General features: G+C 45.6%; 1 protein-coding gene across 2 annotated transcripts in view; it reads right to left on the reverse strand.

The window, feature by feature from the left end:
* GABBR2 (gamma-aminobutyric acid type B receptor subunit 2) overlaps positions 1-23,455 on the reverse strand; it is a 420,187-nt gene that overhangs the window by 155,982 nt on the left and 240,750 nt on the right. For both annotated transcript variants that reach the window (XM_004048340.5, XM_055350040.2), the window contains exon 7: positions 6,270-6,506. In XM_004048340.5, coding sequence (XP_004048388.2) covers positions 6,270-6,506 — 237 coding nt within the window. The remainder of the gene's footprint in view (positions 1-6,269; positions 6,507-23,455) is intronic.

A 23,455-nucleotide genomic window follows, 5' to 3' on the forward strand; every position in this document is an offset into this window, starting at 1 on the left:
CTCTGGCTACCTAGTTTGACCTTACTTAGAGTACTTGGAATTCCAGCCAAACTGAGTTTAACTCTATGATGTCCTCCTTTTAGGTAAAAAGTTGGTAGGGTGGGTGGTGGGGTGGTGACTTGTCTAGGGGGTGGGGGGAGCATTTTTTGAGTCTTAGTAGAAATAATTTTTTAAAAATCTTGCAGAAACTTTAAGGGGTATACTGGCTAAGGCTGGATCCTTCTTCACCAGCAACAAAAGCAAATGGATCAATACATTCTGCAAATCGCCATCTGCTGTTCTTCATCACCTTGGTGAGACCAATTAGAAGATAACAGCCATCGGAGGTGAAATGCCTGAACCTAAGGGTGCCAGCCTGTCCTGACTGAGGTTACACTAGGATGTCCAGACCCGCTGCTGGTTGAGAGACACTGGGCAGAGGATGAAGGATGGCTCTATTATTTGGAGGAACTTAATGGGTCACTCTCTTTCCAACTGTGATCGTTCCCACATAGAGTACACCCACAGAGAATGAGGGACAGTCACAGCAAACTTTAGCAAGAATGGAGCCCTCTTCTCATAATCCGAGACATTCCCCAGGAGCCTCTTTCAATTTCCCCATGGTCAAATGCTCTTGACACCTAAAATCCCCCATCCAAACCCAGTGTACATGCCCTAAGGAACTCCTGGAAAAGCATGGGTTCAATTTTCACAAGGTAAAATGAGAGTCTATTAATTTATTTTATTTCATTTTTGAGATGGAGTCTCACTCTATTGCTCAGGCTGAAGTACAGAGGCGTAACCAGCCGCAACCTCCTGGGCTCAGGTGATCCTCCCACCTCAGCCTTCCAAGTAGCTGAGACTACAGGCACCTGCCACCATGCCCGGCTAAATTTTGTATTTTTTTGTAGAGACAAGGTCTCATCATGTTGCCCAGGCTGGTCACAAACTCCTAGGCTCAAGCAATCCACCCACCTCAGCCTCCCAAAGTACTAGGATTACAGGCAGAAGCCACTGCACCCAGCTGATTCTGTAAATTTAGCCTGTCATAGGCACCACAGTCTCAATGTGCTGTCCTTTTAAAAGACAAATCAGAAGATACATTTACCAAACCGGGTATACTGCTGGTAACAGCCATCATCTTAGCCTGACATACCCAAAGGATTTGTCGACCTTGAGATCTGGGAGGTCACCCTTGTTTTAAGAGACTGGAAACTGGAAAGAGTTTAAAAAAAAAAAAAAGATCACCTGAAGAACTTTAAGGCTTTGATTTTCACCTGAAGACTTTAGCCAGTGTTTCCAAGCATGTGCTGAAAGGTTATGGTCTCCTGACGATGAATTTATTGCATCTTGATTAGGAAAGCCAAATGAAAGGAGTCTGTTCAGCCACAGCACACTGACGTGTTGAGCGTTGGGAAGAGGGGCCTGGTATTGCATCCTTGCTCCCACCACATGCACAGAAGGGTTCCCCACAGGGTGGCTATCTTGCAATTATTGATCCAGCAAGTTAGGATGGCTCCTTGGTCTTTACTCCCCTAAGCGAAACCGTCTTTCCTCCAGAGGGCTTGGGCAGACCTTGGATACTGCCTAGCAATTGTTCCTCTACTTGTCCATTCCCACTGCTATGGAATGAGGGGCTCTTGGGGCCAGGGACCATATGTTATTCCTCTCTATACTCCATACACCCAGTGCGGGGCTTGCTAGAGGAGTGAATGAATGTAGGAGCAAATCCATTGCTGACAGGTTTAAACCACAAACATGTGTGTGTGTGGCCCCAAGCAATTCTCAGTTTGCTATTTAAGAATCTCTCAGACTGCTATTTAATATGTGAATTCCTGAGCTTTACTGTAAGACCACAGAATCAGAAGTTATGGGGTGGGGCCAGGGAACCTGCATTTTAAATGAAGCACCCTGGAAGATTCTCATGCCTTTAGAAGGTTAAGAATCATTGCTCTAATGATGAGCTCTGCTGAGCTGGGTTCCAAGCCCTGTCATTTTCAGAAAAGGGGATTCTCAGAATGCTCTGGGCTTTGAGATTTAAATAGCCAATTCTAGCCTGAGTTTCCTGGTTGCATAATTGACAGAAGAGGGGGATGGAGGAGGGGAAGCATCCTGAGACTTCTAAACCATGGAGGGCCAATCCCAGGGCTGAACATCAGAGAGATGTACGGCACCCCCAAGTCATCAGAGGGCCACACGGACATGGAATCCCACTTCAGAGTGTTCCCTGAGGAGAGTCACTGGGAGCAGAGCTTCTAAGAAGATAAAACCGAACTCGCCTTGAGTTAAGGTGGATTCCCAACCTAGGATGCATGGAAGACATTTCTTCATCCATATGCCAAGCCGGGACCACTGGCCCAGCTCCCGGCAGAGAGTGTGCATACTGAATCAATTGAAATTGAGTCATGGATATAATTAATTTAATGTGTTTAAACGATTTCCCATATAGTAAACATGCTAAATGAGGGGGCACCCAGACTAAGATGTCTGCCTGAGAGTGGAAAAATGGATACTGTGTGTGCTGTATAATGAAAATCCTTCAGCAAATGGAAAATGCTTCCATTTATTTCCACCTCCCATGTTGTTTTCCTTTCTAACTCTTCATTTATAGCTGAACTTGGCCTTCTGTAGTCTCCTTGGACCACAGAGACACTTTTTATTTTGTCAGATGTCCTTTTTGCTGTGACCAGAAGACAGTTTTAACGAAACCTGTCTACAACCCAGTGACAAGCACCTATTAATATGTGACAAAGGAGATAGGAGGAAGGTAACATGGAGTGCAGGACTGTTTCACTGTTGCGGTCTGTCTCCACTAAAGGGGCACTTATGCAAAGAAAAGGGAGATGGTGTTGAGTGGGTGGAGGCAGGGCCTGTCCAGCTACCATTCCAGCTCTGCCAAACCATCTTGCTGTGTGGCTCTGAAGGAGTCATTTTCCTTTTCTGGACCTCAGACACTCATCTACACCACAAAAGCATTGAATTTCAGGATATTTAAGACGGCTTTCAGTTCTGATGTTCACTGAGTTCTGAGTCACAAGCTGGAGCAGACATAAATAGGTGCCAAGGAATTTCCCATTAAAAAGAAACTCATCCTCAAGCTGTGGAGAACATTTCAGGCAGTTTATCTAATTGTTCATCAAGTAAGGATTATGTATTATTTGGCTTGGATGAAAGGGAGCATTTAGAAGTGGTTATAAATGATCTCCAACTAAGATCTATCAGGCACCTAGGCAAAATGCAGAGTTCCAGGATTATGAAGGATGGCAAAATGCTTTCTAGATTCTGTAGCTCTCTATTCATCCATTTCAACTTTGGATACTTTGAATTCATCTTGAAACAGCCCTGCCAAAATGCTACCCGTGGGACCCTGGGTGAATCCCACCCCTCTCTGAGTCTCAGTCCATGAACTTGTAGGATGAGGAGAAAGGACTTTGGAGGTATTCTGATGGGTGTTCTGTCCAGCATTTCTGAGGGAGGGATCTCAGGGGCTGCAGGGGTGGGGAGAGGGCTGCAGGAAGAGGGGGCTGAACAGGCAGAGTTCAGGGCTCCTTCTCTGTTCAACTGAGAAGCTCTTCTTTAATCTGTTTTATATACCAGGCTCCATGTGAGATTTTATAACAAGGAGTTCTGAGAATAAAAATAATTCTTTAAGCTACTGGTCTGAGGAAAGCTGTTAAAGTTTCCAGCCTGAATCTAGGCTGTGCTACAAAAATGGACTTCGCCAATACATTGTGGGAGTGAATTTTTCAGAGCCTTTAGTCCAGAATGGCTCTGCTTGGGGATTTTGGAAATCGACTTCATTTGAGCAAACCTCAGTGCCACCCAAGTGCCTCCCCACTGCCCCCCAGCAGTGGTCTCAAACCCTGGTGTGCATTAGAACCACCTGCAGGGTTTGTTAAAACACAGATGGCTGGGCCCCACCCCGAGAGGTTCTGATTTAAGGGGCCCACGTGGGGCCTGGGAATGTGCATCTCTAACAAGCTCCCAGATGATGCAGACCACACTTTGGGAATGGTTGGTCTGGAAGATAAAGGCCAGTCTCCTTAGCATGTCCCTCCAGAAATGGACCCCAACTTCCCTTCCCAGCCTCCTCATCCAGCTTGCCAGTGTTCCAGCCCAACTAACTGTCCTTCCCTCCCTCTTGCATTTCTTCCTTGCTCACCATGCTCCCTCTGGCCAGCCCCTGTCTTCATGTCTAACTCCTGCCCACAGTTCAAGGCACGGGTCAAATGCCACCCCTTCCAAAAAACCTACCCTGACTTTTTCACTAAAGGTCACAGAAATCCCTCTGGGCTCGGGCTTGGGCTTAAATAGTTTCTCCCACAGTGCCAAGCACTTTTAACCTCTCATTGTTTTTGTCTAGGTCTTGCCCATGCATGTGAGCCACAGGCTCTAGGACAGTGAGCCCATCTTACCTTGGCATCCACACCATTATCCACACCTTCAGTACCTGCACAGGTTCCGGCCCACCAGACCAACAATACAAACCTCAGCACAGGCATGCATGAATATGCATATTCAAGAAATGCCCCAGCCAGCTCAGCTTATCTACCCTTAATTCCTCAAGACAGACTGACTCTATTCTGAATCTGTAAATTAGAACACAGGACAGCACTTTAGCCCACTCAACCTATTCTTCAGATGAATTTTCCATATTTTCTGGAGCAGAGACAGTGACAAATAACTACCACTTTGGTCCATTACCAGAAGGTCACTACCTTCTGCAGCAATTAAGAGCTAGACCCAAGTTCAAATCCCACTTGACCCTGATTAGCTATAGTACTTAAATACTCTGAGTTCCAGGTTCCTCACTGTTCATGGGAATAATAAGAGCACCTACTTCCTATGGATGGCATAAGGATATGGTGTAATCATTATTAACAGTAACAATAGAATTTATTGAGTGCCTGCTATGTGCCTAGCACTAGGCATACATTATTGAGTCTAACTACATTATGTACTTTGCACAATGTCTAGCACATAATATGCAATCAAGAAGTATTAGCCATATTATCATTGCTTATTTTCCCAACTTCCATGCAAGATTTATATTATTATCCCCATTTCCCGGATGAGAAACTTGAGGCTCAGAGCAAGTAGCTTGCTCAATAAATATTAACAGGTTGTATTATGTAATGTGTAATCTTTAAAACTAGCTTACAAGGTAAGTATGATTTCCATTGTGTGAATGAAAACTGTAGTTCAAAGAAGGTAACTTGTAAATGAAGGCCCAGGATTTGAACCTGATTTTGGGTCCAGAGCTTCTCCTGGCCCACCCCAGCCCACCATCTGGTAAACTGCGCCTGCACTGTGTGCGCAGTCAACTTTCTATGCCCTTTTTTTTCTTTTGAGATGGAGTTTCGCTCTTGTGGCCCAGGCTGGAGTGCAATGACGCGATCTCAGCTCACTGCAACCTCTGCTTCCCGGATTCAAGCGATTCTCCTGCCTCAGCCTCCCGAGTAGCTGGGATTACGGGCATGTGCCACCACACCCAGCTAATTTTGTATTTTTAGTAGAGACAGGGTTTCACCATGTTGGTCAGGCTGCTCTCGAACTCCTAACCTCAGGTGATCCACCCGCCTCAGCCTCCCACAGTGTTGGGATTACAGGCGTGAGCCACCATGCCCGGCCTCTATGCCCTTTCTTTCTTTTTCTTTTCTTTCTTTTTTTCAGAACAGAAAGAAAACTGTTTTATTACACAATTAAACTTGAATGTGGCATGAATCATAGTCAATCTGCTTAAGAGACTGAAGAGACAGAAAGATGGTCACCAAAATTAGTCCATAAGAGGAAGAATTTACAGCACCATGTCATACATAGTTCATCCTAAATTCACATGGAGATTGAAGAGGCTATCTGTGTGTGCTAATTGTTTATATTCAATGACAAAAAAACTTTTCACATCTTCATAACAGGAGGTAGTTTAGCAGCTTGAAGCCAGGTACTATGCCAGGGAGCACAGAGCCACTGCTCTAAAATGTAAATAGCCAAAAGGATAGAACGCTTTTCAACCATTTTTGTAGCAGAGTGAAAGCCTACCTTCAGCAAGTACCTGGCTCTATGCCCTTTCTTATCCATGAGTCATAGAGAAGCATTTTCCCAATGTGTCTGAGAGCACACACTGCCCCTGCCCCTTGTCTGAACAGCCCTGCAATCCTAGGGCCTGCAATTAGTTATTTCAATGATCAGAGATAACAGATCACATAACAGAAAGCCTGTAACAGCCCCTCTTTTGCTTTGCGTGTTAACAAGGAACACTAAGGAAAACAGCCCAGAGGCATGGGACTGACCGTGACCCCAAAGAAGTTGGTCTCGTTCATGGCATTAAGGATGATCCTGCCCAGCGTGTGGTCCGTGTAGTTGAAGTCCTGGATCCGCTGGTGCCGGCTGCTGGCGTGCAGTGTCTCCATGGCCCTCTGCAGTGTCTTGGCGATGACCCAGATGCCATCGTAGGCGTACCCGTGGAACTTGCTGGGCCCCACGCCTGACCGCTTGTTGTTGTACTCTCTCTCATACTGCTGTGGAGTCTGGAAAAACAGGGGATTGGGGGAATCCCAAGTTATACTCGGCAGGGACACCAGGTGCCTGATGCCGAGAAGAGCTGCTATTCTTCAGTGCCCACAGGGTGCCAGGTACAGTGCTAGATTCTATATGCATTATCTCATTTAACCCTCACAACAACCTCATAAGGTGGGTACTGTTACTGTCCCCATTTTACAGACCCTCCATTTTCAGGGGGGTCAACTTGCTTAGTTCCACGAAGCTAGTGAGTGACAAGACTGAGATTTAAACTGTCTTTTGGCAAGACTAGAGGGGATAATACACCCTAACCAGGCCTTTCCCTCTAAACTTGCAGGGCCTGAGGTGAGGTAGAGGCCCATATCCCGTATGTCTAAATGTTAAAGTTATAGCATATGAACAAACTGTTCAAAAATATTCTCTATCTCCTCATCATAATAAATACACCTTCCTAGGGATCTGGAAGGCCAAGCTGGAATTCAGAATTCTGGGACTTCTCTGAGTTTCAGCAGCACAGAGGGAGCTGACGGTGTGCTGCACAGCCCACCCCTCCCCTTCCCTTCCCACCCCTCTCCATCCTGCAGCCCAGCCAGGCTCAGTCCATACCTCCTTCCCCTTCTAGCATCAGTAGCTCCCTGTACCCTCAAAGGCACAGTCTACCCTCAAGAACTGGGGCAAGAGGCTCCCTAGACCCTGGAAGTGGCTCCAGCTTATGGGTTGAGAATTCAGGGCACAGTCTGGAAGCTGGAAGGGGTGCAGGTCTGAGTGGGCTGTGTCCGTGGCTTGCAGATTCTGGGCCCCGAGGGGCCTGAATGAGGACCTCTTAGAGCACGTGACCCAGGGCAAGGCCCAGTTGCTCAGGTGTCAGGCAGCATCCATTCCTCCTGCTAGTCCATCTACCTTCCATAATGTAACAGTCTGAATGGGCCAGCATTGAAAAAAAGATTTTTTTTTCTCCCATTGAGCTGAATTTCATAAAGGAATTTCATTGGTGATATTAACATTTTGATTGTGGCCACAAAGTAATGAAACTGCCTTTTTACTCCAGACCTTGGAACTTGCACTTCCAGATGAATGCCACCCTGGGGGACCCATTACCCTCAGCTCCTTCATGAGTCTTTTTTCAAATCACTTCTGAACTCTTCTGCCAGAAATGTCATCAGGGCCCACGGCTTGGTCTTTGGAAAAACCCTCCTTGGGGAAAAATCACACACAGGACAATTGACTCTTTGTCAGTTTATACTGAGAAGGGCCCCTTAGGGACAGTCACGGGCATTCAGTCAGTCTGCAGCCTGAGGCACAGAGAGGTGCAGAGACATGTCCAAGGCTACACAGCCTGTGTGTGTGTGTGTGTGTGTGTGTGTGTGTGTGTGTGTGTGTGTGTGTGTGTGTTGGGCGGGGCACCAGACTACCTTCCCATTTCATCTTGGCTACTTCTTTCCTCTTTGATTTCTAAAGTCATAATTGCTTGTTGAAAACCACCACAAGTTGTTTGGGCCATGTCTAGTGTTTTTAAGGAAGGTGGTGGAGCTGGGCCATCAAAGACTGTGTCTTCCGTGGTTGGAGCCCACCGGGGCCAAGAAGCCAAGTCTCTTGCGGGGTCACCCACACAGATGCCTGGGGGTGAGTGCCAAGTGCCTCCGGCTGTGAACCTTGCAGGCAATGAATTCTGCATGACCAAATGTGAATGAATCCTGGCCGGGAGTCTGCCTCCTGTTTCAGGGTCCTCCTGGAAGGCTCAGGTTTGATCTGTTTGCAGCTTTCCTTGGAAATGCATCCTCTCTAGCTACCACCACTCTGCTCATCACTCAAGATACACAGTGGGCAGAAACTCCCCCCAAATCCCAGGTTCCTCAAAGAGACCAGCATTTCTAGTCCAGCTCAGCTCCCTGAGTTCATCCTGTTACTCACATTCCTCCACCCGCCCACACTCCATTCCCGCTGGCTCTTGAAGCTCATAGTCATCCCCGCCACTTTCACTCCGCCTGGAGAAGGAGGAAACAGTCCACTATGAAGCTCTGTCTCTTTAAACCTTTTGGGTCCCTTGATCACATCAAGTTGGCTTGCACCTCAGGGCTTTGCACAAGCTGTTTCTCTGCCAGAAAGCTCCTTGCCCAGCTCTTGGCATGATAATTCTCAGCATTCAAATGTCAGCACCTGTCACTTGTCAGGCATGGCTTCCTTGACCCACCCGTTGTAAAAGCCCCCAGCCTGAGGCCAGGGGTTTTTATCTTCTTTATTGCACTTGTCACTCCCTGCAATTTTCCTCCTTATGTGTTTACTTGCTTATGGTCTGTGGTTTCACTCCTCCCTCCCCACCCACCTAGAATTAAGCTCCATGAGGTCGGAGATGTGATCTGTCTTGATCACTGAGGTACCACCAGAATCTCAAACAATACCCGCTTAGGCCCTTTTTAGGCCTCAGTTTCTCTGTCTGTAAAACACAGGAGCACACCTATTCACACACTGTAGAGCAAAATTGTTCTTCCCAAATACAAAAAGTTGTAATCCTACTGTGTATGAAAGTATTCATTTCCCTGCATCCTTGACAATAGGTATTTTCATTTTTAACTCAATTGTCAGTTTGTTAAGAAAAACATATATATTTGTTAAGAAAAAAGTATTCTTTTAATCTTAATTTGCATTTCTTTAATGATTAGAATGAGCTTATTTTAAATATTAACCAGCAATCTTAATTTTTTAGGTGAATTTCCTAATCATGTTAGGTGAATTTCCTATACCATCTTGCTATGGTGAGGTCACATCATTTAATGTTTTGTTTTAGTGTCTCTTTGTTATTTTTCCATCTTTTACTACTTGGCTGTATTTTCTTTGATTTTTTAAAATGTGATTTGTGTCTATTTCTGGTTGTTAACTACTGACCATTTTAAAAGGATTTAAACAGTACTTGGATGTGTGTTTCTTTAATTAATTGCGTTAAGCATCACAGAAATGAGGCCCCTTTGACTTCTCTTTTGGATTTTGCTCCTATGAGCTTTCTCCAATGCATGCAATGGCATTTGAGGGTTGGTGGTGTCCATTTTTGAATTCCCTTGTTCAACCTAATGACTACATTCAGATGACATTTCTACACCACCTCCCTGACCAGAACACGACACTGGAGCAGCCTTCAAGGTTTCTATGATCCTTTAAAAGTGGGAGGTCCAGACTTGAGGTGAACATTCCCAGTGTGGTCTCACAGGGTGGTAACTGAGTGTAATTTTAAACTTCCCTGATATAGTTTTGTTTTGTTTTGTGGGACACTAAGGGGATCAAGATCATATTGTCTATTGGATTTGGCCTTGAGGTCAACAAAAGTCCCTATATAAACTTTACATATGCCACTTGTAAATTCATCTATCTCAAAAAACTGTCCTTCCCGGGTACAAGGATCAGGAGGAGGGCCAAGAACACTGGAAACACGGCTCTTTACCAGATTTCTCTGGGTAGAGTCCTTGGAATGGGACACAGGTGTAGCTAAGCCCTGAAAGGTGACCTCAGTTCTTGCTGTCTTTGCAAGCACCAGGTTAAAGAAGTCGTTGCTGCCACATGATATCCCAGGCCATTCATCATTGTTCCCAGGCGATGCCAGCACCAACTCCCTTGGGCAAGACAATGACAGCAGGAAGAAACGCACTCACAATTGTTGGAGAAAAAGTAATAGTTGTTCTTAAAGCAGGCCTCCAATTATTCAAGGCAGAAGAATTTCTTCCATTGTAAAGCTGACACCGAATGCTGATTAATTACCATCCTCCGAGGTCAAGTTTATCGTGAGATGCTAAAAGTTTCTGAGAAAATAACTTATGCAGATAGTCCCAATTACTGATAGGTTGGCCTCCAGCATATTTTTTAAAGGCATTTGTTGGAACTTGGAACATATTTTCCCACAGACACTATGTTATAAATAGTGGTTAGGTTCCAAGGCTAGCCCACACAAGCTTGCTAACCTACAATGTGACTAAACTTTATGAGTCTGTCATCCCAACAGAAATGAGCTGAGTCCTTCTTCCTGGGAGAGGGGAGCCTCATGGACAGAAAAGAGGGCAGGAGAAGGATACATCCTCTTCCACATCTGCAACTGATCCCCACAGAGGTGAAACTGGCAGACTTTCTCGCTGGCATCCCTGTGGGAGGTTTGAATCACAGAGTCTCATTTGGAAGTACACGAGAGAATATTTAGTTTGCTGGTTCCTGTGCTGCAGTTTGTAAATCACTTGGGAAGCTTGTTAAAAATGCAGATGCCAGGGCTGGGCATGGTGTCCCATGCCTATAATCTCAGCACTTTGGGAGGCCGAGGCAGGCGGATCACCTGAAGTCAGGAGTTCAAGACCAGCCTGGCCAACCTGGCAAAACCCCATCTCTACTAAAAATACAAAAAGTTAGCTGGGCGTGGTGGCAGGTGTCTGTAATCCCAGCTACTCGGGAGGCTGAGACACAAGAATCATTTGAACCCAGGAGGCAGAGGTTGCAGTGAGCCGAGATTGCATCATTGCACTCCAGCCTGGGTGACAGAGTGAGACTCCATCTCAAAAACAAAAAACAAACAAACAAAAGAACAGATGCCAGGGCTACATTTTGGTTCAGTATATCAGTGAGTGAGTTAACTTAGGAATCTGTATTTTTAAAAACCTTCTCAGATTTCAAGCATACAAAAATTGGTAACCACTGATGAAGTCCCTCCTGCAATCTGATTATTGGATAATTATTGGATCTTTTCAGTAGCAACTTCCAGGTGTTTGCTGAGTTTCTTCTTGTACTCCTCCAGTATTGGGAAGCTCACTATGCCTCTCAGGCAGAACTTTCCACTTAGGGAATGGCTGATGTTGAGGAGACTGTTCTTCCAGATGCAGAGTTTGCACCTCTCTCCCTGAAACTTGTATTCGCATGCTACGTGTTCCTGCGGAGCCACAATACACACGTCTGCTCCCTTTATACACAACAGCCCCTCAAAGAGCCAAAGACAGGGAGATGCCTCCCCTTTTCTAATGCATTCTCCTTCTTTTAAGCAAAATAATCTCAGTTCAGACTTCCACTCTATGATGAAATTGCTTATATCAGACCAAAGCTCCCATCAAGAACATTTAGAAAAGCAGAATAAAATATTAAAATAGCTATTCAAAGACATCAGAAAACAACCAGGACAGCTAGGACTGAGAATCCATCATTCTGGAGAGAAGATAAATGCTTTGAAATGGGCCCCAAATTCTTTGCTGTTTTCCTTTTGAGGCATTTTCTGATTTGTAACTAAGAAGGCTAGTCACAGAAACAGAAAGCATTGGATCAGAGTTTTCAGCAGTCCCTCAGGGATAGGAAGCCAAAAACTGTAGTTCTGGGCTACCAAGGTAGGAAGACTTGCATGGCCAAGGTGCCAGAGTAAAAGGAACCATAAAAAAGTGAGCCTGGTATTAAGGCTGGCATTTTTACTTAAAATATTTGATAATTAAGCTGCATAAAGCAAGAGGCTGAGAAGCCAAGCAAAAGAGCCAAGAAAACAAACAGAACTATTTGGAGTTTAATAGTATTGGGAAAATAAAAATTGGAGTCCAGGGTCAGTAAATATCCCAGGATTTCAGTTGAGAACACTGAAGGGTCAAACACTAGGAATCAGGGCAAACCAAAATAGATTGGGCCTTACAAAAACTGAAACCGAACCTGGAATCATCTCAGTTCTTCACTGGATTAAGGCAATTTGCCACTACTCTAACTACTTGCTTGAAGAGTAATACATTTTCCCTGGAGAAAGAAAACACTATCTGTAGCTCTACAATTTTTCATACACAACACATTTAATTAAAATGTACTAGGTACACCAGGAAATAGGGCCAGATAATTGTTTTAAAAGAAAAGCAAGGAAGAAAAAGAAAAGTATATGGAATGGAAACAAATTCATAGGTGATCCAAATCTTGACATTATTAGACATGAACTTTAAAATAGCAAGGTTGGCGGGAATGGTGGCTCATGCCTGTATTCCCAGCACTTGGGAAGGCTGAGGTGGGCAGATCACCTGAGGTCAGGAGTTCAAGACCAGCCTGGCCAACATGGGAAAAAAATTAGCCAGGCATGGTGGCAGGCACCTGTAATTCCAGCTACTTGGAAGGCTGAGGCAAGAGAATTGCTTGAACCTGGGAGGTGCAGTGAGCCAAGATACTGCTGCACTCTGGCCTGGGTGACAGAGCAAGACTCTATCTCTAAAATAAAATAAAATAAAATAAAATAGCAAGGTTTGTATGTTCAAGAAAATTGATTAAAAGATGCAGAATGTCATCAGAGAACTGAATACTATAAAAGAAAAAATATAAAAATTCTAAAAATAAAAAATACAACAATTGAAATAAAGAATTCAATAGATAGGTGAAACAACATATTAGACACAGCAGAAAGTAGATTAGTAAACCAAATACAGGTTTGTATTCAGACTGAAACATAGGGAGAAAAAAAGTTTGGAAAATAAGAAATGAACATAAGAGATACATGGAATATGTTGAAAAAGTATAATATATGTATAATTGTGTCCTGGAAGGTGAGAAAAGAGAGACTAGACAGAAGCAATATTTCAAAGGATACTATTCTATTTCTCCAACACACATCAATATACAGATTCATGAAATCCTATGGAGCTCTATGAACTCCAGGCAAGATGAACACAAAGGAAAGTTCACTTCAGCACAGTGTAGTAAAACTGCCAAAGACCAAATCAAAAACAAAATCTTAAAATAACTAGAGGAAAAAAAGATGCATTACTTCAAAAGAGCAATAAGTCAGACAGCTGACTCAATAGAAACAATGGAAGCCGGAAGACAATGGAATGACATCTTCAGTGCCAAAAAAAATTATAGGCCATCTAAAATCCTCTATCTAGTCAATACATCTCTCAATATTAAAGGTAAAATAAATTTCAGACAGCCAGACACTTGGAAGATTTGCTTCCAGAAGAGCCACAGTAAAAGAAAGACCAAGGAGAAGTTCTTCTGGCAGAAAAATAATAGTAACAATAAGCAGAAAAATAGAAATGTGGGAAGGAAAAAAGTAATAGGAAGTGTAAATGTGTTAGTAGATCTAAATGAAAAATGACATCAGTGCCAAGAAAATCTTAAAGAAGAACAAAGATTAAGGATTTATACTACAAGGTGTCAAATCATACTTCAGTAATTAAAACAGGGTGATATTGATTAAAAGATAGATAAGTAGACCAAAGGAAGATAAATGGAAGTTCAGAAGCTTGTGTATATATCCACTACATGCAGTTGTTTAATTTATGACAAAGGTGACACTGTAGCCTGAGTGGTGGGATGGGGGATTATGGCCTTTTCAATAAATAGTCCTGAATCAATTGATTATTCATAAAATTAAATATATTATTTCAGACCACACATAAAATTAATTTCAAGTAAATTCTATGTCTAAATGTGAAAGATATAACAAAACTTCTAAATGACAAGATAGGAAAATATCTTCACGAGCATGGGTGGGTGTATTAGGCCGTTCTTGCATTGCTATAAAGAAATATCTGAGACTAGATAATTTATAAAGAAAGGAGGCTTAATTGGCTCATGATTCTCCAGGTGCAGAATCAAGAATTGTGGTGCTGGCATCTGCTTCTGGTAAGGGCCTCAGGAAGCTTTCAATCATGGCAGAAGCCAAAGGACAGTAGGTGTGGCACATGGCAAGAATGGAGCAAGAGAGCAAGGGGGAAGGTGTCACACACCTTAAACAGCCAGATCTCACATGAACTCAGCATGAGAACTTACTTGCTACCAAAGGGATGGTGCTAAACCATTCAGGGGGGATCCACTCCCATGATCCCATCACTTCTCACCAGGCCCTACCTCCAACATTGGGAATTACATTTCGACATGAGATTTGGAGGGGACAAACATCCAAACCAAATCATCAAGACAGGGTGATTTTCAGAAAAAACTAAAATAACAAAACCAAATACTGCTTCTGCCTAGTCTCTCTTTCCTCCCTTTCCAGGACACAGTTATACATATATTATACTTTTTCAACATATCCCATGTGTCTCATATGTTCATTTCTTATTTTCCGACTTTTTTTCTTCCCATCCTGAAAATGCTTAAACAAGGCATAAATATACTAATCACAAAGAAGACTAATAAATTGGATTACATTAAGATTAGGAATATCTATTCATCAAAATATATCGAGAGTGAAAAGATAAGCCACAGAATAGGAGAAGATATAAATAATACATATAACTGTCAAATAATTCATATCCAGAATCTAAAAAGAAATTCTACAAATCAGTAAGAAACAGGCAGAGTATCCAACAGGAAAAATGGGCAAAAGACTTGAATGGGCAATTCACAAAAAAGGGTATCAAAATGGCCAATGAAGATATGAAAACATGTCCAACTTCATTAGTCATCAGGGAAATGCAAATTTAAACTAAAACAAGACACCAACCACTACACACCCACTAGGTTGGCTAAAATTAAAAAGCTGACACACCAAAAGTTGTTGAGCATGTGAACCAACTGGAACTCTCAATCACTGCTTGTGGATGTGTGAATTGGTATAACCACTTTAGAAAGCTGTTTGTCACAGAGTCTACTAAAGCTGAACATATGGCTACTCTGACTCAGAATTCCACCCCAAGTATGCACCCAATAGTAATGTGCACATATGTTCACCAAAATATATCAAATGCCCAGAAATAAATCAAACAAAATAAGTACAATAATCCTTTTTTCTTCTTTTTAATTGAGATGGAGTCTCACTTTGTTGCTCAGGCTGGAATGCAGTGATGTAATCTTGGCTCACTATAACCTCCGCCTCCTGGGTTCAAGCGATCCTCCTGCCTCAGCCTCCCAAGTAGCTGAGACTACAGGCATGTGCCATCATGCTCGGCTAATTTTTGTATTTTTAATAGAGATGGGGTTTCACTATGTTGGCCAGGCTGGTCTTGAACTCCTGACCTCAAGTGATTCACCTGTGTCGGCCTCCCCAAGTGATGAGATTACAAGTGTGAGTCACTGTGCCCAGCCAATATGTGCAATAATTCTACACAGAAAACCATAAAACATTTCTGAGAGAAATTAAAGAAGACCTAACTAAATGCAGGGATATACACAATTCATGGATTGGAAGACTTTAATATTAAGATGTCAGTTTTCCCTAAATTGATCTACAGATTCAGTAAAATCCCAATAAAAACCAGAGAAAGTATGTATGTATGTGTGTATAAACTGGCAATCTGTTTTAAAAATGTATATAGAAATGCAAAGAGGCAAGAATAGCCAAGACAGTTTTGAAGAACTAAGATGGAGAACCTATATGAGTAGTTATCAAGACTTATTATAAAGCTACAGAAATTAAGATGTTTTGGTGAAAAACAATGGAAAAGAAAAAGATAAAGTTTAGAAACAGAGCTCTCCCTCTCCCTTGCCGTCTCCCTCTCCCTCTCGCTCTCCGTCTCACTCTCGCTCTCCGTCTCCTTCTTTCTACGGTCTCCCTCTCTTGCGGAGCCTGGGCTGTACCGCCATGATCTCAGCTCACTGCAACCTCCCTGCCTCCGGCTCCAGTGATTCTCCTGCCTCGGCCTGCCTAGTGCCTGGGATTCCAGGCACTCGCCGCCACTCCTGACTGGTTTTTGTATTTTTGGTGGAGACGGGGTTTCGTCGTGTTGACCGTGCTGGTGTCCAGCTCATGGCCTTGGGTGATCTGCCCGCCTCGGCCTCCCAAGGTGCTGGGATTGCAGATGGAGTCTCGCTCGCTCAGTGCTCAATGTTGCCCAGGCTGGAGTGCAGTGGCATGATCTCGGCTCGCTACAACCTCCACCTCCCAGCCACCTGCCTTGGCCTCCCAAAGTGCTAAGATTACAGCCTCTGCCCGCTCGCCACCCCGTCTAGGAAGTGAGCAGCGTCTCTGCCTGGCCGCCCATCGTCTGGGATGTGAGGAGCCCCTCTACCCGGCCGCCCCATCTGGGAGGTGAGGAGCACCTCTGCCCAGTTGCCATCTCGTCTAGGAATTGAGGAGCGTCTCTACCTGGCCGCCCATCGTCTGGAATGTGAGGAGCGCCTCCGCCCGGCCGCCCCGTCTGGGAGGAAGTGAGGAGTGCCTCCGCCCGGCTGCCCTGAATGGGAAGTGAGGAGCGCCTCTGCCCGGCCGCCCCCTCTGGGAAGTGAGGAGCGCCTCTGCCTGGCCGCCCCCTCTGGGAAGTGAGGCGCGCCTCTGCCCTGCCGCCCCGTCTGGGAGGAAGTGAGGAGCACCTCTGGCCGGCTGCTCCAAATGGGAAGTGAGGAGTGCCTCTGCCTGGCCGCCCCCATCTGGGAAGTGAGGAGCGCCTCTGTCCGGCCGCCATCCCGTCTAGGAATTGAGGAGCGTCTCTACCTGGCCGCCCATTGTCTGGGATGTGAGGAGCGCCTCTGCCCGGCCACCCCGTCTGGGAGGAAGTGAGGAGCGCCTCTGCCTCGTTGCCCAGAATGGGAAGTGAGGAGCGCCTCTGCCCAGCCACCCTGTCTGGGAAGTGAAGAACGCCTCTGCCCGGACGCCCCGTCTGGGAGGTGAGGAGCGCCTCTGCACGGCCGCCCCGTCTGGGAGGTGAGGAGTGCCTCTGCCCGGCCGCCCCATCTGGGAGGTGAGGGGCATCTCTGCCCGGCCACCACCCCGTCTGGGAAGTGAGGAGCGCCTCTGCCCGGCCGCCACCCCGTCTGGGAGGTGAGGGGCGTCTGCCGGCCGCCCGCCTGGGAAGTGAGGGGTGCCTCTGCCCAGCTGCCCTTCGTCTGGGAGGTGGGGAGCTCCTCTGCCCGGCCGCCCCATCTAGGAAGTGGGCACCTCTGCCCGGCAGCCCCGTCCGGGAGGTGAGGGGCGTCTCTGCCCAGCTGCCCTGTCTGGGAGGTGAGGGGCGCCTCTGCCCAGCCGCCCTGCCTGGGAAGTGAGGAGCGCCTCTGCCCGGCCGCCCTTCGTCTGGGAAGTGAGGGGCGCCTCTGCCCGGCCGCTCTTCGTCTGGGAGGTGGGGAGCGCCTCTGCCCGGCCGCCCTGTCTGGGAAGTGGGCGCCTCTGCCCGGCCGCCCCGTCTGGGAGGTGAGGGGCGTCTCTGCCCGGCCGCCCCGTCTGGGAGGTGAGGAGCGCCTCTGCCCGGCCGCCCATCGTCTGGGAGGTGAGGAGCGCCTCTGCCCGGCTGCCCCATCTAGGATGTGGGGAGCACCTCTGCCCGGCCGCCCCGTCTGGGAAGTGAGGAGTGCCTCTGCCCAGCCGCCCCGTCTGGGAAGTGGGGGGCACCTCTGCCCGGCCGCTGTTTGTCTGGGAGGTGAGGAGCGCCTCTGCCCGGCCGCCACCCCGTCTGGGAGGTGAGGAGCACCTCTGCCCGGCCGCCCCGTCTGGGAAGTGAGGAGCGCCTCTGCCCGGCCGCCCCGTCTGGGAAGTGAGGAGCGCCTCTGCCAGGCCGCCCCATCTGGGAAGTGTACCCAACAGCTCCGAAGAGACAGCGACCATCGAGAACGGGCCATGATGACGATGGCAGTTTTGCCGAAAAGAAAAGGGGGAAATGTGGGGAAAAGAAAGAGAGATCAGATTGTTACTGTGTCTGTGTAGAAAGAAGTAGACATAGGAGACTCCATTTTGTTCTGTACTAAGAAAAACTCTTCTGCCTTGGGATGCTGTTAATCTATAACCTTACCCCCAACCCTGTGCTCTCTGAAACATGTGCTGTGTCAACTCAGGGTTAAATGGATTAAGGGCGGTGCAAGATGTGCTTTGTTAAACAGATGCTTGAAGGCAGCATGCTCGTTAAGAGTCATCACCACTCCCTAATCTCAAGTACCCAGGGACACAAACAGGGCCAAAGGCCGCAGGGACCTCTGCCTAGGAAAACCAGAGACCTTTGTTCACGTGTTTATCTGCTGACCTTCTCTCCACTATTATCCTATGACTCTGCCACATCCCCCTCGCCGAGAAACACCCAAGAATGATCAATAAATACTAAAAAAAAAAAAAAAGAAAAATTAAAGCATAAAATGCTTATTAAATAAACAATCAATACGTGATGTGAAAAAAAAAGTTTAGAAACAGAACCAAATATATAAAGTCACTTGCTTTATGACAAAAGTAATATGGCGGCACAGTGTGGGAAAAGATGGACTTTTCAATAAATGATGTTGGGTCAATTAGATATCCATGTAAAAAAAGAAAAGAAGAAAAGGAATCTTGATCATTACCTCACATCCTATACAAAATGTATTCCAGGTTAATTATAGATCTAAATGTGAAAGGTAAAACAATAGAGTTTCTAAAACACAAGATAGGAAAATATCTTCATAGCCTTTGAGGGGGTTCTATTAAAGAATTTCTGTTCATTAAAACACACCAGTTAGAGGACTTCCAGGTAGCTGAAGATGAAGGAGGCTGTGTATAAATTAACTTTCCCAAGTCTCCCCAAACTATACTAGCTAGCTTTGTAGCTACAAACATTCTATACAAAATGATACCAGATCTATAACGGAAGACAGAGAACATCAAAACTCTACAGATGACTGAATAAGAAGAGAAAAATTAACACATTTCACTTCTGCGTTTGCCTCACCCATGCCCTGGTGCAAGGTTTTGTGGCAAAGGCAGAATGAGAAAACTGTGGCAAAGACAGAAGATGGTGTTTATTTAAGGGTGAACTAGAATAACTACCAGAAAGATGAATCTTCCCTGGTATGGTTTGCATTTGTGTTCCTGCCCAAATCCCATGTCAAATTGCAATCCCCAGTGTTGGAGAAGCGGCCTGCTGGGAGGCGACTGGATCATGGGGCAGGTATTCCCCTTGCTGTTCTCATGCTAGTGAGTGCGTTCTCACAAGATTGGGTTCTTTAAAAGGGTGTAGCACCTCCCCCTTTGCTCTCTTCCTCCTGCTTCCTTCTGCTCCAGACATGCCTGCTTCCGCTTTGCCTTCTGCCATGATTCTAAGTTTCCTGAGGCCTCCCCAGCCATGCTTCCTGTACAGCCTGTGGAACTGTGAGCCAATTAAACCTCTTTTCTTTATAAATTACCCAGTTTCAGGTGTCTCTTTATAACAGTGTGAGAAAGGACTAATACACTCCCTAAATCTGAAGATACTAAAAAAAGCTGTGGAGTTCAAAAGTTCAAAAGCAGGCATCTGAATGGCAAAGGAAGTCAGAAGAATGGTTACATCTGGCAGTGGATATTAACTGTAACACATAAAGGCAGTTTCTGAATTGCTACAAATAGTCTTTTTCTTGACCTGGGTGGTAGTTACATGGGTGCTCTCCTTCAATAAAAATAATTAATGAAACCATAAAAAGTAATCCCAATCCTTCCATTGCTCCTCATCTCACATGACCTGGGTTATAAACTCTTCATCGATCTCACTACTCCTTCCTCCTACCCCTAAGGTTCCTATCCTGAAAAGGAAGAGAATTAAAATTTGTTGAGCAACTACTATGTGTTTGCACTTGGTAAGATACTTTCTACTGTATAACCTCATCTAATCCTTACAAATCTGTGAGAGAGATATTATTATCCCCATTTTACAGATGAGAGACAAACTGGGAAAGGTTAAATGACTTGCACAACATTACTGTATTACTCTTAGGTTCAGCTGCATTGTAACAGAAAAAACAAATTATCAGTGACTTAAATGAGATAGTTTATTTCTTTCTCATATAAAAGATGGCTGTGGGGAGGCTGGGTAATACAGCTATGACAGCTCCCCAGGGTAATAAGGGATCCAGGGTCCTATTTTTATGCTCCACAATCCTAGAATGATGCTTCCTTGTCAAGGTCACCTTGTACCTAATGGTCCAAAATGGCTACTAGAAATCCAGCCATCACATCCACATTCCAGTCAACACAAAAGAGAATGAAAAAGAAAGGCCATATCCCCCTTTAATAGAGCCTTTCTAGAAGTCCCACGTAACACTTCTACTTATATCTCATTGGCCAGACTTGCAATCCTGGCCATACCTAGCATGGAAGGCTGGGAAGTGTATAATACATTTTCCAGTGAGGTGGCAACATACCCGGTTAAAAATCAGAGTTGTGTTATGAACTCTGGTTTGTTGTGTTACAGAACTTAGAAGAGGGGAGGAGAGGTATGGATGTTGGTATAGATGACCAGCCACCTGCCAGAGTCACCCAGTTGGGAAGTGTTGGGGCCATGATTCAAGTCTAGCCAGTGGCCCCTCCATGGGCCAGTCAGCCTTTTCCTTCTGAGCCCATGCCCCTCTGACATAGTGCCTTCTCCCAGTGCCATGAGTGCCTAGGGGAGTAGCAAGGAATGGGAGCAGCAAGGAATGGGAGCTTTGTGGGGGGTAGGGGAGAGAGCAGCGCTGTGAAGCTGGGCTCTCTGGGGAGTTCTATTTTTCCGCAGCACCTTTCCTTCCTCCGTGCTAAGCTCAGTGCTTCCCTAAAACTCCAAGTTCTTTGTCACGGTGCTCACAGCACAGTGGTAATGAGATGGGTGCAGATTTTCATGGGTCATTGGCTCTAAGTGGAAGGATCACTAGATTTGCTGGGTTGAATAAATAATCATGGGAGGTCACAGAAGTTTCTTGCCAGAAAACATTACAAAGTCTTCCAAAGGATGGACCTGTGCCTTTGATGGAGGGCTAGGGCTACTCCAGAGGTCTCAGGGTGCTATGAACTGCTCATCTGGGGCCTTGGCCCAGCACTGAGCCTCAGCAGGGGCACAATAACAGGAGAAGAATGTCCCTATTGGAGAGGCTGAGCCATCGCTGGAGAAATCAAGCCAGAATTATAAATGCTCACAAAGGAAACAAACCAAACAGGACTTGAAAAATGGAAGCTGACACTTGAAATCACCGATGTCAAGTCACTTTGCGGGAGTAGAACAGTGATGGGGAGCCTCATTGGAGAGAAGGAGCCAATGTTGGGCCCAAAGCAGGAGTCCAGGGGCTGTCTTCATGAGGTCCCAGAAAACTGTGCTCCGAATGGGCTCAGAAAGCCTGAAGGTCCATGTCCCAACGCAGGACAGTCCAATGGGAAAGGACTGAAGAACGTGCTTCTGGAGGGAGCCTGTGACCTTGCTATTCCTCCTACCAGAAAACTCCTGGTGCTAATGAGTGAGCTGGGGACAGCTTGATGCTAGAGACAGGCATACAAAAGAGGGAACCTTGGAGAATGCATCCAGGAGGTGCCACTGTTCTGCCCTTTTCTGTGACTTTGTCTATCGGGAGTCAGCTGTATCCTGGGAGATCTGACAAGAGCAAGTACAAGAGGACAGGGGTTTGACAAATACAACCTGTGCAGGGCTGTGCTAGGATGAAGTGAATAAAGCACTAATTTCAGGTACAAAATTTAAAGGGGAGCCAAAACATCTCAGTAATTAAGATAAGCATATTTTAGTGTCATGTTTAAAAAATAAAAACTAATGCAAGAAACCCATGATGAACATAACATCAAAAATTTAAATACAGAATCCAACCTTGCACTTGCATGACTTAACATCATAACCATGTCACAGAGCTTGCTGTAATAACTCCACACCATAGTTACACAAAGTTAGAGAACTGAGCTGTGAAAGCACCCTAGAAGTTACCTAGCCCAGGGAGAGAACGTGACTTGCTGAGGTTGCAGATTAAGTGGTGTGAATGCAGGATCCACACCGGATCTCTGGAGTACCACACTCTGTGCTCCTGTGTGTCACTTAACAACAGAGGCCCACTGAGATGCCACAAAAGAGCTGATTTGGATGTGTCCCTAAGCACGTCACAGGTCTAGAGGAGCAGCATGGCAGAGGGGAAGGGGCGCTGAGTTGGGATTAGGAGTCCTGGCTTCAAGTCCTGGATCTGCCTCTACCTGCTGGATGATTGTATTAGATTTGTGGGGCTGCCAACAAGTTCCCATACACAAGGTGGCTTAAAACAACAGCAGTTTATTCTCTCACAGTTCTGGAGGCCAGAAGGCTGAAATTCAGGCATTGCCAGTTGTATTGGTCCATTCTCACACTGCTATAAAGAACCACCTGAGACAGGGTAATTTATAAAGCAAAGAGGTTCAATTGACTCACAGTTCTGTATTGCTGAGGAGGCCTCAGGAAACTTACAATCACGGTGGAAGGGAAAGTAAGTACCTTCTTCACAAGGCAGAAGGAAAGAGAGAGAGAGTGAAGGGGGAAGTGTCACACACATTCAAACAACCAGATCTCGTGAGAACTCATTCACTATCACAAGAACAGCAAAGGGGAAATGGCCCCCATGATTCAATCATCTCCCACCAGGTCCCTCCCCTGACACATAGGTAATCCAGGAAATCTCATCATGAGAGCCCGGGTGGAGACACAGAGCCAAACCCCATCATGAGGGTTGGCTCCTTCTGGAAGCTCTAAGAGAGATCCCTCCACTCCATGCCTCTCTCCTAAACTCTCCCTCTGCCTTTCTCTCATACAGGACACCTGTCATTGGTTTAGGGCCTACCTGGGTAATCCAGGAAATCTTATCATGAGAGCCTTAAGTTAATTACACCTGCAAAACCCCCCTTTTCCAAACAAGGTCACACTCCCAAGTTCCAAGGGTTACAATGTGGATATATCTTTTTAGGGGCCACTATTCAACCCACTTTCATGATCTTGGGATGTCCCTTCCCCTCTCTGGCTCTTAGGTTTTCCATTTGTACAATAGTGAGGATGACAAGAGCCCATTCACTTGCTGTGGTTTTACAAGTGTTTGCTTGTTTTCATGGACATCGATGGATCCCAAAATACAGGCATCAATCCAGCAGCCAGTGCCATGCTGACCGTGTCCCCAAGCAGCTATATAGAATGCAAATTCAAATTCAAGAAAAATTTCTTAACTCTCTAGAACTATGTTTGACCATAGACTTCTGAAGGCTGTTCGGAGAAGTTGGCTTGTGGTCAGACCATAAATAGGAATACTTTATTCAACTCTGGGCCCCACACCCTCTAAAAAGAATGTTCAACAAAAGCAAGTGCAACAAAGGAACAGGCTGAGCATGGGGAGGGGTCTGATAAAT

The sequence above is a fragment of the Gorilla gorilla genome, chromosome 13 (assembly GCF_029281585.2).
Source record: "Gorilla gorilla gorilla isolate KB3781 chromosome 13, NHGRI_mGorGor1-v2.1_pri, whole genome shotgun sequence".
Lineage (NCBI taxonomy): Eukaryota > Metazoa > Chordata > Mammalia > Primates > Hominidae > Gorilla > Gorilla gorilla.